This window comes from Malania oleifera, chromosome 7 (genome assembly GCF_029873635.1).
Source record: "Malania oleifera isolate guangnan ecotype guangnan chromosome 7, ASM2987363v1, whole genome shotgun sequence".
Taxonomy (NCBI): domain Eukaryota; kingdom Viridiplantae; phylum Streptophyta; class Magnoliopsida; order Santalales; family Ximeniaceae; genus Malania; species Malania oleifera.
In genome coordinates this window covers 80,867,951-80,885,036 of record NC_080423.1, presented here as the reverse complement: position 1 = coordinate 80,885,036, position 17,086 = coordinate 80,867,951, and the positions used below count along the sequence as shown (strand labels likewise).

Below are 17,086 nucleotides of genomic sequence, written 5' to 3'. Positions count from 1 at the left end.
TGTTGCAGATTAGGAGACCAATGAAGGCTCTTTCTCCAGATGTTTGCGTTTGGCTACTTCATTTGTGGGTTTTGGAAGGAGAAAGGACAGGGTTGCCCTACATGGACATGTGATTCTTTTACAGTGTTATAGGGGTTATGATTGGTACACAATGCTGGTATGCTTTCGGGGAAGAAGTTGAACTGGTTGCTGGTTTGGGGAAAGACTCACTACTTGGCATCGTTGTGGTGTGTTGGTTTTTGGTATTTTAATGGAGTGAGCGTTTTGGATCTTTATCGAGATTAGCGTAACCTAATGGGTTCATTTTGGGAGTTGTGGTTTTGCTTGTTTACTTCTTTGTTCTTTTGTTGTCTTTCATTTTCTCTCTGGTTTGCTCCAGATTTTAGAAGGAGATGCCTTATTCTCCTTTGAATTTAAAATTAAAAAAAAAAAATTTGAGGGCAGCTGAAAGTCGACTCTCGTAATTCGTTTGGTAGTCTATGAGCAATCTAGAGATTTGAGAGAAGTTAATATTTCGAAATACAAATATACACAATAATAAAAAAAGATATTCAAAGTCAACCCAATTAAAATTACTTCCAAATGACAAGAATATTACTTCCAAATCACAGGAATAAAGTTCTTAAATGCATTTCACAGTTCAACCATAGAAAAAGTAGGTCAGAACACATTACCTCGTTTTCTTTCAAATATGCAACCATAGAAAAAGTAGGTCAGAACACATTACCTCGTTTTCTTTCAAATATGCCATTACAGAGGTTGGCTGTCTCTTGTTCTTCGGACTTGATGCTAGAGTCTGATCATTCATCTGACTCACTCCCAAGTGGCCACCACTGTCTTCTTTTTTCATTTGGATTCCCTCTTCTTGTGGAGAGGATAGTCAGTGTGATAATATCCCTTCCTTTTTACATTCTTGGCAAGTTATATCTTCTTTTTTGGACATTTTCTAACTGATTTTCTGTCTACAAAACCCTTTTCTTTAGATATTTAGCTACATTTTCTAACAGCTCTTCTTCTTTTTCTTGGGTTGAATTTTCATCAGTTGAAGTCTTCTCCTTGGCTTTGAGTGCTACTATCTTCTTGGCTTGAGTGGGTTGTTTGCTGCTGCCCATGGTCATCATATGTGCGATGGGTGACAATCATCTCATCCATTGGAAGAGTGTTGAGTTTTTTTGGTTCAGTTATGGCAATGATCTTTGCCTCTCACATATTCGGCTATGACTTGGGAATATTTTTCACAAGTTCACCATTAGGAAAATTTTCCCCCAACCCTTCAATAGGATTGGTGATATTAGTAAATTAAGTGACTATTCTAGTTACAGATTCATCATCCCTCATATGGAATATTTCAAATCATGCGTAATAAATTAGTTTTCAAACTTGATTAGTCCCTTCATGTACGACTTCAAGCCTACCCCAAATTTTTTTAGCGGATTCATGTCAAAGGTACACTATTAAGCCCTCGTTTGGGAGCCCTTAAAAAATGTTCATAAAGCATTTCTCCATTAAAATAAGAAGTTGCAAAAAACCTGGTGTTTGGCTTGCACAAAAAGAATAGTGCTTATTGGAAAAAGTGCTTTTTTGCATGCACTTATTTGAACAAAATAAGTGGATTTGAAGAGGCAACATGCAATTGCTTTTTATGGTAAATTTGTAATTATAATGACTTTTGATGGTAATATCCTAATTTTTCAGAAACTATCCTCTCCCTTGTACTCTCCCACTCACTTCCTCTCTCTTTGTTGGGATTGTGTGCAAACTCCAAAACCTTTGTGGCTCAGTGTGGTTCCTCCTTTGCTCCCACCACTCTCTCTCCTTCCCACCACTGTTGCCGGCGTGCCACCTTCTGTCTTCTGTTTTCGTTGCCAGAAACCATCTCTGCCTCCCGCTGCCAGTTCCTCCTCTTCATTGCATTGCCTTTGCCACTAGTCGCTACCGGAAACATCCCAACCCAACCCAACCCATCCAGCCTCCCCTTAAGGGTGTTGATGATGGCACTACCAATCCCCTTTGTAGATCTACAAATTGCTCCATGTATTTTTAGGTTTTGATTAGTTTATCAATTAGAAGTTGTTTTCTAAAAAAATTATAAAAATAATAAGAGTGTAAACATAAATAATAGCAACACTATTGTAAATTAAGAAATAATACTGAATGTACTATTTTATTTAATGTGAAATCTAAAAAATATTAAGCAACATAATATTAATTATTTTTTTGAAAAAATATTTAAAAAAATTAATCAGAAAACATTAATTAAAAATATATATATTTTAATAATATTATCAACATAATTCAATAATTATTTATTATGTTGTTATTTTTTAGTAATATATTTACTCTATAAATTTCCTCATTTTTTGTGTATCAAATCTTCATGATAGTCCTTTTTTCTTCTGCAAGGAGGAAGTCGTTCTTGGAATTTCCATTTTTGGAGAAATCTTAATGAGAGAGATTAATGAGCTGGCCCTTTTGACTAGGCTGCTTGATTCTTTTCATAATCATTCGGGGAGTGAAAAAAGGGTTTGGAGCTTAGATACTCCTGGGGATTTCTCTTGTAAATCCTTTTTTCTCTTATTTTACTTTGTGACCCTACTACAGATAAATTTGCTTTGTATCCATTGATTTGGAAAGCCAAAGCTCCCTCAAAAATAAAAGCTTTCATTTGGACTGCATTACTTGGAAAAATTAATACCAATGAATTGCCTTAGAGGAGAAGACCCAATAAAGCCCTATCTTCGGATTTTTGTGTCCTCTGCTCAAGGAGTGGAGAGACTTGTGCACATATGCACCTTCATTGTCCTTACATGTTGGCTATTTGGAATAAATTATTTGATATATTTGGTGAGAGCTGGGTGTGTCTGTCCACATTGAAATTTTACTCCATCATGTTTAGAGGCTTTGGTAAAGGAAAGGATAGGAAAGCTTTATGATGCCGCTTTGTTATGGCTATAATTGGTGTGTTTGGATGGAAAGGAATGCTTGAATTTTCAAAGGAGTGGCTATGTCTACTAATTTTCTTTGGAGTAAAGTGACTTATCTTTCATCTTTGTGGGTGTCAGCTAATGGTTTTTTTTGCCACATCTCTTTGGAAGACACGCAGCGGGACTGGTTGGCTCTCTTGCATTGATTTTGGTTTTTGGGCCTAGAATGGGAAATCTGTAATTATTTACTTTTGATGTAAGGGAGGATTTTATTCTCCCTGTTTTCCTTTTTTGTTTTTTTCCTCTTCTTCATTCTGCCCTCTCTAATAAAATTTCTTTGTTTATCAAAAATAATATATTTACTATATGTTGAAATATAATAATATTATTCATATAATAGGTAGTCACAACTAAACAGCACTTATGACTTTCTTTTGCTACAAGAAAGAGAGTTCTAGCATCACATTTAGGATAAGGGACAAAAGACTGAAGAACATCAGTCAATCTAACAGGTTCACTCATTTGTCTCGCTGTTTTTTTTTTTTTTTAAATGAAAATCTTGTTCCTTAATAGAATAAAAGGAAGAAATTGGGGTATTATGGCGAAACATTGTAGATAAAGAACCATCTCCAACCCAAGCATTCTCCCAAAACTGGATAAAATTGCCACCAATCAAATACCAAGTAAGAGAAAATAACAATTTAGAAATTTGAGATGCAAATTTCGTGTGACGTGGATAAGTAGCATAAGCACCCTCTCTAGCATCCCACCCATTTCTATGAAAACCATTCCTTAACCCTCTGTGGATTCTGAAGGAGGTATCTGTAATGATTTTCTGGTGAAGATAATTTTTGGATGCCAAGTTCTCAAGACACAACACCTCTTTTGTCAGAGGCCTAGTAACTTTGACAATTATGTTGATTATTTTTACCAGCAATTGTCAAAATTCTATGCAAAGCATTTAAAGGGGGGAAATATTCAATGAATTTATCAAACAGAAAATAAATTAGTGGTTCTTAGTTTATATTTTGTTCAACTTTGACTTATCTTACTAAATTAATGTTTCATCCCAAGTTTGTGACCTTGTAGCTTAAAATGTTCTATTTTAACTGATGCCCTAGGTTCGAATTAGAAATTTCTTTGAGATAAATGGAACTCCATATATATAAAATATTCCACAATGCCCTGGTTATTGACCAATTTAATGAAGCAAAAATGTAGTTGTCCACATGTAATCATTAATTTTATTTATATTGGATTTTCATTATGTTTTGCATTTGGGAAGTGGACTTGTTAGTTTTTGTTAAAACAGAAAAATCCTAGAATTCTTGATAATATATATTCTATATATGTGTGCGTGTGTGTGTCTGTATATATATATTCATATAATATTCCACAAAGTGCTGGTTATTGAGCAATTTAATGGAGCAAAAATTTAAGTGTCGGCATGTAATCATTAATTTTATTTTTATCGGATTTTCATTATGTTTCAATTGGGAAATGGATTTGTTAATTTTTGTTAAAACAGAAAATCCTAGAATGCTTGATTGCTTTAGCTGTGTTTCATTTGTTGCCTGCTTGCCCCTCCCCTGGCTCTCTCTCTCGAACTTGTCTTCTTGTTCTATAGAACTGACTACTTGATAAATGTTCCTTTGCAGGCTAGTAAATCAGGGAATTTGTATGAAACCATTGTTCGGGTTGTTGGAGATATTCAATTTGTTCTAAGCCATGATGAAGTAATCAAATATGTGATCCTTGACCACCGACATATCTTAAGAAGTTGGATGAGACTCTTGGCTTTTGTGCAAGGGATGAATCCTCAAAAGAGGGAAACAGGCATCCATGTTGAAGAAGAAAATGAGAATACATCTTTTCCATTTGGTTTATGTCTCTCTTTTGCAACCATCCATTCGTTGTTGGTGGCTGGGGCATTTTCTGTATCTACTACTGAAGAGGACAGTTCAACTCCTTTGACCATTAATGAACGAGATTTGGATGATAAAGATAGCATAAGACATGCAAAAGTTGGGCGGCTTTCCCAGGAAAGCTCTGTGTGTAGTACTGCAGGGAGTAGCATCTTGGGGTGTACAGTGAAGACTGCTGAATCGAAATCAGAAACTGTTTCACATCTTCCGATCCCATCGACTGTCATATGGTTGATATTTGAGTGCTTGAGGGCTCTTGAAAATTGGTTGGGTGGGGATAAGAATCTGCTTACTATGGTATCTCCAAATATTAATAACACATGTTCTAGTAATTTCTTAGCACTGAAGAAAACATTATCAAAAATTAGGAAGGGAAAATATATATTTAAACTTACTGGTTCAAGTAAATCTCAGAGTATGAAATGTTCTTCACCTCACAGTGGTTCGAATATGAGTTGTGACATGGAGAATGGGCAATGCACAGCACAGGACAGTAAATCAATTAATACCAATATGGATAATGCTAGTAATCCTTATGGTGATCCTGCAGGTTTTGATGGTAGTGCTACAGAAGGGGAATATGGCATTGACTTAGATGCTTTGCATGTTCTAAGTTTGTCATATTGGCCTGATATAACTTATGATGTTAGTTCACAGGACATATCAGTGCACATCCCTTTACATCGATTACTTTCATTGTTTCTACAAAAAGCATTGAGAAATTGTTATGGTGAATCTGCATTGCCAGATGTGAGTAGTGCTAGTTGTGCTAATCCAGTGTCAGCAATGCACTGTGACTTCTTTGGACATGCTCTTGTAGGCTGCCATCCAAATGGGTTTTCGGCCTTTGTTATGGAGCATCCTCTGCGAAATAGGGTATTTTGTGCTGAGGTTCATGCTGGCATGTGGCGGAAGAATGGGGATTCTGTCCTGTTGTCTTGTGGATCATATCGTTCAGTTCGTTGGTAACTATACTGTTTTTTTCCCCTCCTTTTCACTGGGCTTATTATAATAGTAATAAATATTATAATTATTATTTTATTTTTTTGGGGGTGGGGGTTGGGGTGGGGAGTTGGTTGGCATAGGTGGGGAAAAGATTGGTGATGTGGGATATTTTTTAAGGTTCTCTTTCTTTGTTGGCTCTTTCATGCAGGGGTGGACAAGATTTAGAGCTTGATCTATTTCTGCTGCAGTGCTGTGCTGCGTTGGCCCCAGCTGATTTTTATGCCACTAGGATTTTAGAACGATTTGGGTTATCGTGCTACCTTTCTCTGAATCCTGAATTTTCCAGTGAGTATGTATCTCATTCCTTGTTCTTTAGTTTTTTATTGCAGAAACATATTTACGTGCATCTAATAGGAAAGTTTAACAAATGCTTATGAACACTATCTATGCTTAGTTTTTCCATTCAATGCTAAACATGATTTGTCATCTGCTTTCCTTCTGCATAAGTTTTACATACAGTGCTGGTTATTGATTTAATTTTTTGTGCATTTGCCAATACATAGTGTTGACTGTAGATTTTATTTTCGCCATAATTAGTTTTCTTATAAACTGTTACATGCAACTAGCACATTGATAAATTCTTCTAATTGAAAAATCCTCCTGATAATTGGTGATGCTGAAGGAAGCAAAAAAATTGCCTTATAGGCAATTATCAATTAGGATAACTTGTTTTTTTTTGGTTTTGTCCAGGGGTTGGCAAAGTTGATTAACTCTGTCAAGAACGAACTCATTTGGGTGTCACTCTTATATCCACCAATTCTATCTATGTATTGTATTATAATTTATATATCCATTATCTAGTTATAGCATAAGAAGGTGACATATTGAAATAGACTTGATCGATGATATTTCATGCTTAGACTATTTTGGCGAATGTGCAGTATAGTGTGCTCCCTATTATTTATTTTTGAATTTTTTGGTGCACCTTTTCATATTTTTTGGTGCTCCTTTTCATGTGTATGTGATGTTTGTCTTGAACATATGTTGGTTCTGCGACATGCCCAACATATGGATGTTGGAATCCAGCAAGACTAGAGATTGTTGGGACTGTGAGTTTGAAAAGGAATTGAGGATAAAATAATATTATTATTGTGGAAGAGGTATTTGGGCAATTTAAGAGTCAAAGAGGGTTTTTTGTAAGGAATTGAGGTAAAGGCTTGGTTTTGTTTTAAGGCGTGGTTTTTGTTGTTGTTGTTGTTTTTAAGAGTGAAAGAGGTTTCGAAGAAGTGGAACCTACGAGTTTTTGTGGATAATAGGTTGAAGAAGGCTAATACCACGGGTGATTTTGTTGTGTTGGACGGCAATGAGGAAATAAGGGTGTTATTTAGTTATTGGATGAGGAGGTTGCTAAGCTTTTTCTTTTTCATTTTTGTTTTTTGGAAAAATAAGCTTGAGGATGTACTTTGAGTTAGGTCTTGGAGGCAAAAAACAGGATTTGAATGGGCTAGGGAGGGGACTGTAAAACTGTTTTTTTCATAGATTGGCTATGGTAAAATGCTGTGTAATTTTATAAGATAATTGGAGATGAGGGAAGATGAGTTTATGTAGGATATTGGGTTGATAGCGGACGGGGTTAATATTTTTTTTTAGTAATATCTATACTGGGGAGGATCATTCTAGGCTTATGGTTGATGATTTGGATTGGAGCCCCATTTCTGATGCTCAAAAGCCTTGGTTGGGGAAGCTCTTTGGAGAACAGGAAGTGAGGGCGGTGGTGTTTGGTATAGAAATGGATAAGGCTTCAGGCTTGGATATTTTTTTGATAAACAAAGAAATTTTATTAGAAGGATCAGATGTACAAGAAGAAAAGAAAAAGTAAAATTAGGGGGAATATAAATAATTCCCTTTACTCAAAAAGAAATTAATTGCAAAGCTCACATTCTATCAAACTCAGTGCATTAGAGCCAACCAGTCCCGCTGCAGGTCTTCCAAAGAGGTGTGGTGAAAGAATCCATTTGCCAACAACCTATGACAGCACAAGATAAACCACTCTCCTCGAAAGAAAATTATTAGATATAGCCACACCTTTGAATATTCTAGCATTCCTCTCCAACCTAAAGCACCAAATAATAGCCATAACAGTGCAATGCCATAAAGCTTTCCTATCCTTACCAAAACCTCTAAACGTGATGGTTCAAAACACATATGGAGTGACAAACCCAGTTTTCACCAAATTTTTTTTTTGGATAATAAACGAATGTGTATTAGATAGGGGAAAAAGAAGGTACAATGTGCAGGGACAACGAGTCCACCAAAAAAACATAAAAAAAAGGAAATAAAAGTATTTTTTTTAAAAAAACCGAAGATCATGCCATGAAACTAGATAAAATTAATCAAGAAAACCCCTTTTTAGACCCTTTCTGTTGTAATTTACTGAACTCTTCAGACTTGCTAATTCTCTTTGACCCTTCAATTTACAACTTTTTCCATCATCCAAACAAACCTCATTTCCTCCAATATCACTCAACTTTAAACCCAGCTTATACAAAAGATCTTGGGCTTCTAAATCCTCCTTGTGAATTTCTTCCACAGGAGTAGGCAATATTCTATCCCTAGGCTGTGAATTTTTAAATAAACCATCGTTTTAAAAAATGAACACTCCCTCCAACCTTCCAACGGGGCAGGATGAACAGAAGATAAATCCCTTACTTGATCGCAATAATCAGAAGCGTACCCATATCGTTTACGAATCTCATCCAACAATAACCACCACCACAGTCAAATTCACTCAAATCATCACTTTCTGAATCTGAAATATCCCCCCATTTCTTAACTTCCTTTCCTTTCCTTTCCCTATTGCTGCACCCGACCTCCTTCTTTGTAAGAGAGTCTTCCATTATGCTAAATTCGCCTTTAGAGTCCCTCCTTAAAGGCTTTGTCCATGTCGCATCACATTTTTCACTCTCCTCATCAAATACCTTCCTCATCTTAGCGCCCATACAAACTAGCCTCCGGAGAGCATACTCCTTACTACCCTCAAATCTATCAAACTCCAGACGCAGGATATCACCAATCTCCCCCATAATTGCTCCTGGATTTTTTACATCTTACCTCGTCATTTTTCGAACAGAACACTCATCCAACTTTGTTACATCTTTTTTCCAGTTGTCTAATTTTAGCTCCGAACTATTAGTAGTCAGGGTATGTACTAGAGTTTGATCATCCTGACTTGAAGTTTGGAGTGATGGACTCTGAACGTGAATTTTAACCTCCTCCTTCCCACTGCTCGTTTCCTGAGCTCTAAGGACTGAAATCTAGTCCTTCCTGTTGCTGAAATCCGGCTCTCACTTGTCTGATTCCCTGTTTCCCTGTCCAGCATCTTGACCCTTCACCATTTACCTTCTGAATAGAACCCAAGGAATGGACACCTGCCCTAGACTCATTAGAGCCTGGTTTGGATAAACTTAAGTCTTGGTCTTGCTCAAGTAAGAGGCCTAGTTTATATAAAAAAAGAAATACCCTTGTCAATAAGTTGGGCCAGGTCCAAAACAAGAATTATACCTCCTGGCCCATATCTATTGGCTTCCTTCCAAATACAACCCACACCCCACCCCACAACCCCCGCGCGCGCGCGCGGGGGAGGAGTGCAGCCCTAGCAGCCTCTGAAATGGACAACTCCTCCGTTAGAATCCTAGCTACCTTCTCCGGCAATTCCGACTGGTTGACGAAGATTGCAGCCTTCGGAGTTTGCTGACTGTTTGACGACTGGTTGGCTATGGTTGGTTCTGGAAGATCAACAGCAACTGCTGCTGACTTTAGAAGCCCAGCCTTGTTCATCTGAGCTACACCACCACACCTACAGCACCTACCCTCCTTAACGGCTTCCCTAACTCGATCTTTAGAGAGGGCTTGACTATTGCAACCCTTGCCTACCTGTATATTGTCTTCCAACATGACCGGCCTCCACAATCTGAAATGTGGATGACCATTTGCAGCCATAACTCCTAAGTCTTTTCGCAACTCCTTCGCCAAGTCGTAGAAAAAATTTGCGGATATTTTGTGAGTTATGGTGTGATCCTAAGAAGGGGGGGTGAATTGGGTTTTAAAAATATTTGGCTAATTTAAACTTTACTTCAATTCACCACAAATCATATCCCATTCAAAATATAGTCGTGTATGTAAAATGATTAAGCTATGTGTGCTGACATACATGTGTGGGACATATTTCATTTAACTTAAATGTGTGCATGCAAAATAGTTATAACTTATAACCATAAGTGAACAAGCATACACATATTGAATTTAAAGTGTGGAAATTAAATGAGAGAGAGAGACACACACACGGTTTGTTATCGAGATTCGGCCAAATCAGCCTATGTCCCCGCCTTGGGCATACCCGTTAAAGATTCCACTAACCTGCTCACTTAAACGGACGGAGCAGAAGCCGTTTACAACTCTCCTTATGGGACGGAGACTCCCTAGTTCAATTATAGGGCTAAGCCACAACTAGTTCTCCTTACGAGGCGGAGTCTCCTCAGTTCACTTACCGGGCGGAACCAAACCAATTCTCCTTACGAAGTGGAGTCACCTCAGCTCACCTAATCGAGCTAGAGCCAAATTGGTACACCTTACACGATAGTGTATTCCTCTTCAGGCCGCACCTAGAATACAAAGATAATAAATTTTTGTACAAACAAATGCTTCTGAAAAATAAGCAAGGATGTACACAATGAAAGCTCTAAAATGCACTTTCTAATGATATGGAGTTATGCTCAGTAGAGTAAGGGTGTTTTCAAAATAACTTTGCAATCTTTGAATATGATATATATAATAAAAACATCAAAGATTTAAACCCCATAAAATATATCTCCAAAAATATTTTCAATAAGAGGTAGGAGAACCTAGGGTTTTGCTTTCACGAGATTTTTGCACATATGAATATATATGATCTTTGATTTAAAATATGGAGAATGCAATAAATACTTCAAAGATCTAAAGTAATAAAAATTTTCTCCAACAAAGATGTTGCAATAAAAGTGTTTGGAGAAGTTAGGATTTATGCTCAAAAATATTTTTGCAATAAATACTATATGAGCTTTTGAATCTTGCAATTGATGTGCAAAGATTCACAAGCTGCAAAACAAGTTTTCCCCAAAAATATTTATCAAGAAAATATATGGGAGAAACTCAAAGCTTACTTTCAAAAAGGTTTTTGAAAAAAAAAGCTAGGCGAGAGTAAAATGCTTTTGAAATAAATGCACAAATAAAATGCTCTCTTCCAAATGATATTTTTTCAAATGAATAATAGGAAAGAGAGTAGGAGAGTGTAAAAATTTTGCCCCAACAAAGATTTTTGCAATGAAATAAGTTTGGGGGAATTTTGATTTAAAAATAGCCTAAAATATTTGAGAGAAATTTTTGGCTAAACAAAGTTATTAAACAAGCTTATGAGAGGGGTATATATAGACTTCTCAAAATTTTGACCGTTAAGGGACACACTCGGTATTTTAGAATTTGTTTAATTAAAAATTAATCATGTTTAAGTGTTGGTAATTGCCCAAACCCGAGAGGTTCAGTTGATTGATGCTAGCGTCGGTCGGCTGACCTCACACAAAAATTTGAATTTCTAAATGGGTTCGGTCGGCCGAGGAAAGGGCTGGTCGGCTGTCCTTGGGCGATTTTCCACCCTTCGTTGGTTCAGTTGGTTGGCCACAAGAGCCGATTGGCCGAGTAAATAGTATCGGTCGGCTAGGCTTGATAAAATAGGCCTAAAAGTGAGATCAGTCGGCTGAGGCTTCTCAGATATAAAATGACCAGTTGGCCGAGATGGTCAGTCGGTTGAGTCATTTAAAGCTAGAGAAGGCTGGTCGACTGAGGATAGTTAAAAACCAAATTTTTTAGCCCTATTTTGTCCCAAAATGATTTAAACCCTTTTGTATGATTTTAGTTTTTATGAAAAGGATTTTTCGTGAAAGTGTTGGGTGCCTTTAGGTCAGTCTATGGCCATTCTAAGCTTAGTGCCATATCATGCAGGATATGCATTATTACAGATCAAATATTTAAAAACTAAATGCATTACAAAGAAAACAAATGTCTTCTTCTTTTTTTGCTCTTCCATCCTCCGTGGAATACGCCAAATGTTGTATTCTTTTAAGTCCCTTCTGGCTTCCATCTTCAGCCCCCTTATGTGTGTGTTAAATTATAAACTTGTTCACGTACTAAATACACAAATAAGATACATGTGCTTTGTCAGCATCAAAACAGGGATTATACTCAAAAAGTCAACATCTTTTCCATCCCTCACCTTTTGTGCCGTTGGGAACGAGCATAGACTCCAACCAACCTTAACCCCATAAAATTTCCCACCTTTGCCCACCTAATCGACAGCCAATAGTTTGTAATACCCTTGTGAAAACTCCGGAAACCCATATCCATCCAACAAAAACCATCAATCTTTTGACAAACCACCAAACATCCTCGTCTGATAACCTAACCCAACTTTTTATGATCATAATGAGCAATGATGATCTCCCCTCGCTCTTATCTAGATGCATATTGAAGGATTTTCCTTTGATCTGAATCGCTTGGCTGATCAAAACCTAACCCAATCTTCGCCGGAGTGAATGCTCGAGGGGAGGGAGGAATAGTGTTACGAGGGGGAAAAAGAGGGAGAGAGAGATTAATAGTGCCATCGATTGCATACTGGCATAAGCGTTGGAGCACTGCTGGGGCATTGTCGGAGCAATGCCGGCTACTTTCAAAACCTTAGGGAGATTTGTGAGAGGGGAGATTTTTTCCATCAACAAAAATTTATATCCAATTTTCTTTAGGAATACCAAATAATTTATTCCAAATAGCCAATGTAAAAGGACAATGAAGAAACAAATGCATACAAGTCTCTCCACTCAAGCAAAAGACACAAATGTCCGCTGACAAGGCTTTATTAGGTCTTCTCTTATGAATCAAATCATTGGTGTTGATTCTTTCATGTATTGCAATCCAAATGAAATCTTTTATTTTTGATGGAGCTTTAGATTTCCGAATCAATTGATACAAAGCAAAATTATCCATAGTAGAGTCACAAATCAAGTAAGTGGAAAAATATTTACAAGAGAATACCCCAGAAATGTCTAAGCTCCAAACACTTTTGTCATTCTCCAAATGAGCATGAAAAGAATTGCGCAGCGTAGTCAAGAGGGCCAACTCATTAATCTCTCTCTCATTAATGTTTCTCCCAAAATGGAAATTCCAAGAATTCCTATATCCTTGCAAAAGAAGAAAAGCAGAAATAGGAGTATCATGAAAATTATATAATTGAAAAAAACGAGGGGATGTAATAGACAAAGGCATTTCCCCCACCCAATGGTCTTCCTAAAAGCTAATTTGCTGTCCATTTTTCACTGAATATTGGATCTTAGGAAGGAAATAATCATAAATTTGGGTTACAAACTTGCAAGGACTCGAATAAGTAATATTAATTCCCACTTTAGCATCCCATCCATTTTATAGTATTCAAAATTTACTGCAAATTACCTTATGCCAAAGAAAATGTGGTTCTAAAGGAAAGTGCCATGACCATTTCCTCACCAAAGAGATGTTTTTGGACACCAAATAACCAAGACCTAAGCCTCCCTCCCTTTTGGGCCTACACACAGCCTCCCAGCCTATAGGATGATCTCTACTATCCTCTTCCTCACTTGACCATAAGAAATCCCTCATTAATTTCTCAAAGCTTCTGCTCCAATCTAATTAGGATTTTTAAGAGAGAAAGGTAATTCAAAGGTATAGAAGATAAACAAGCATGAAAGAAGGTAATACAACCCCCTAGAGCGAAAAACACTCCTTTCCACCCCTCCAGTTTCCTAGCCACTCTATAAAAAACGTGGTTCCATAAAGATTCAGCATTGGGGTTGGCACCTAAGTGACACCTAGATATGTAATAGGCGAAGTCAAAGCAGCTCACCGCTAGCCTAACAAAAGGATCCACATTAATACCAAGACCCACCTGACCCCTCTTAGGAAAATTAATTTTTGGCTCAGATGCTCTTTAAAAAACCTATAAGATAGTCAACACATTAGAGAAGCAACCCTCGTTATCTAATAGGAAGAGAATAGTATGATCTGCGAATTGAAGATGCGACATGATGCAATCCTCATAACCTACCCCCTTCACCAACCCTCTATCTACACCTTTCTTAGTCATCCTACCCTAAGCATCCACCACAATAGTAAGGAGAAAAGGGAGAAAGGGGACCGACCTCCCTATCTTAGACCCCTAGACACACAAAATGAATTAGACTTGCTGTTAACTAAGACAGAAAAAGCCATGGAAGATAAACAACCTCTAATCTATTTCATCCACCTTAGGCCAAAGCTTTTTCTAGCCGTAATCCTGTCCAAAAAACTCGAGCTCACCCTATCATAAGCTTTCTCAAATCCAATTTCAACACAAGAACCCTCTTACTTCTTCAGCCAACATCCTCAACCAACTTATTATCTATCAAGGCAGCATCTAGGATTTGTTTTTCAGCTATAAAAGTACTTTGATTGAAAGGGGTAGTTGGTCTAAAGTCCTTGACCTTAACAACACAATCTTTTTTGGGCACCATGGTAATAAATTGTCAAAGAAGTCAAGAAAAAAATTAAGAATGTCTCCCTTCAAATTCTCTCAATTGTCTTGAAAGAAAGCCATAGTAAAGCCATCTAGCCCAAGAGCTTTATCTTTGTCCATCTAAAAGTCAATCTTTTAATCTCTTCTTCCTCAAAAGGTCTCTCTAACCAAGCATCCTTTTCAGCTGATATAGGACACCAATCCAACCCTTCAAACTTCATTTTCCATCATCCTCCCCATGAAAAAGGTTCCTATGGAAGTCTGTACTTAAACTCTCTATACGGTCAGGATCCTTAACAGTTTCTCACCTATCATCCTCAAGTTCTTTAATAAGGTTCCTTATTTTTATGCAGTTGTCACCCTATGAAAAAAAAAAAATCTAGAATTACAATCTCCATTTGACCCAAGTCATTCTAGATTTCTATCTCCAACTTATCTCCTCCCTAAGAACAACTTGTTCAAACTCATTAGACGACTAGACTCGTCTACCAACAAGGTACTCAGACAGAGGTCCCTCCTCAGCCAATCTATCAATCGCATCCATTTCTTGAATAATACTTTTTTTTCCCTAGATCAAACATCACTAAAGTTCTCCAAATTCCAGGTTTTTTAACTTTTCTTTCATACACCTCAATCTTTTCACAAAATATAAACCTTCCCATCCTTTCCTGACCCTATTCCAAAACCAGGATGTGTCAGTCACATATTTTCAAATCTAAATGGAGTAAGACCCCTATAACATGGGCAGTTTCAAGATAAAAAGGACAATCTTTAGATACCACTCTATGGAGTACTTCTTGAGTAAAAGTGGGAAAAGTATCTTCTTGGGTAGTGATAAATAGAAACCTATCTGTCCTAGTTTCCACTGACTGATTGCCATCAGCAAACCAAGTAAATTGCGCATTTAAGAGTGGAAGATCTCTCAGATCACACTCCCTAATAAATGAATCAAAACCCCTTATGCCAGGGTAATTCTGGAACCTCCCATTTCTCATTTGTTCCATATACTGAGGTAAACCACCATTGGCCCTTAACTTTGACATCCAAATTGAAGGACACAAAAGGAACCAGCAAGAACATCATCAATTTTGCTAGCAAACTTGGCATCCCAAATTTTTTGGCTAGCAAAAGAAAGTATATTAGATAGAAAGAATAGAAGGTACAAAGTGGGGACAAGGAGTTTACCAAAAAAAAAAAAAATAGAAAAGAAAATAGATAACCCTAGATCCCAAAAAACTAAATGAAATTAACCAAGAAATCCCTTTTCCAATCCTTTCCATCATAATTTACTAAAACTTTTCAAATTCGCTAATTCCCTTTGACCCTTCACCTTTTGACTTTCGCCACCATTCAAACGTACTACATTTCCTCCAATATCGCTTAGCTTTAAATTCATTTTATCCATAAAAAATTGAGCTTCTATCTCCCTCTTCGAACGTGGAACACCCTCCAGACCTTCCAACAGGGGCGGGTGAACATAAGATAAATCCCCTAATTCATTGCAGGAGTAAAAAAGGTACCCATATTTTTCTAGAATCTCATCCAACAACAACCCCCTAACACAGTCAAAAATGCTATTGTCATCAATATCTGAATCTGAAAACTCTCCCCAGTTCTTCACCTCCTTACCTTTACTAACCTCATTAGAACCTTTAACATTCTTCTCAACTTAAGGAACTTCCACAATACAAAACTCATCCTTATAGTCCCTCCTTAGTATTTTTGTAGTTGACTGACCAAAATTTCTCTTTTATCTTTGAATATCTTCTTCATTTCAGCACCCCAACAAGCTGCCTTTCAACGAAAATTCCCCTTTTTACCTTCAAGGTTTCAAATTTATTAGTATAAGAATGAAAATCATCACATTTCTTCCCTAACCCCACTTCATTTTTACTCTTCCCCGTATCACCTTCTAAAACATCTATAGGCCTAAACACATTTTTATCACTGCATTCTTGAAATGAATCTACTCTTCTAACATCTTGAACTTCCTCCATATCTTAAACAATTCAATTCCCATCCTTAGTAATTGGAGGCTGAATAATATTTTTATTAATTAGAGGCTAAAGCACATTTTCGTTATCAAAAGATAAATTATTCTCCTTCGCAATACTTGTCTTACGGGAAGTCGGAGCACTCATTTGGGCATGTCCATTACCATACCCAACAATGAAAAACTTGGGCCCTTAATTTCTGAATTATGGGTCGATTTATCACTGAGACCCTTTTCTGGGAAGTCCATAATAGGAGAGCCTTTGGTGCTACTTTGGTGTTTGAAGTTGTACTAGGCAGCCATGTCACTCCTTTTTAAGGAGCTTCTCCATACGATGGCTTGGCACTGTAGTGACATTATGACAATGTTTTCCTTTAAGAGTGGTTCTTTGGCCGTTTCAAAACAAACTTCATAACCAGGTTAGAAAAATTCCAAGCTATATCATCTAAAGTCCTTAACCATTCAATACCCAAAACCACTTCATAGGCTTTTAGCGGCAGCAAATAGAAATCAATATACAACCCATGATTTTACATAGTAAGGTTAAGCTTCGGACACTTGCTCTAACATGTCAAGGTCTTTCCATTTGCAACTTTCACATCGAACTTTTCGCATTGTTCCACAAGATAGGCTAGCCATTTAGCAATTTTAGTGTTCATGAAATTATTAGTGCTCACTAGTATCAATT

The 17,086-nt window shown here is 37.1% G+C and overlaps 1 protein-coding gene across 2 annotated transcripts in view; it reads left to right on the top strand.

The window, feature by feature from the left end:
• The window catches only part of LOC131160103 (E3 ubiquitin-protein ligase PRT6), a 119,649-nt gene that overhangs the window by 17,775 nt on the left and 84,788 nt on the right, over window positions 1-17,086 (top strand). For both annotated transcript variants that reach the window (XR_009137931.1, XM_058115443.1), the window contains exons 3-4: window positions 4,583-5,814; window positions 6,003-6,143. Coding sequence is in view for 1 of the 2 variants with exons in the window: in XM_058115443.1 (XP_057971426.1) it covers window positions 4,583-5,814; window positions 6,003-6,143 (1,373 nt within the window). In the remaining variant the exon portion in view is untranslated. The remainder of the gene's footprint in view (window positions 1-4,582; window positions 5,815-6,002; window positions 6,144-17,086) is intronic.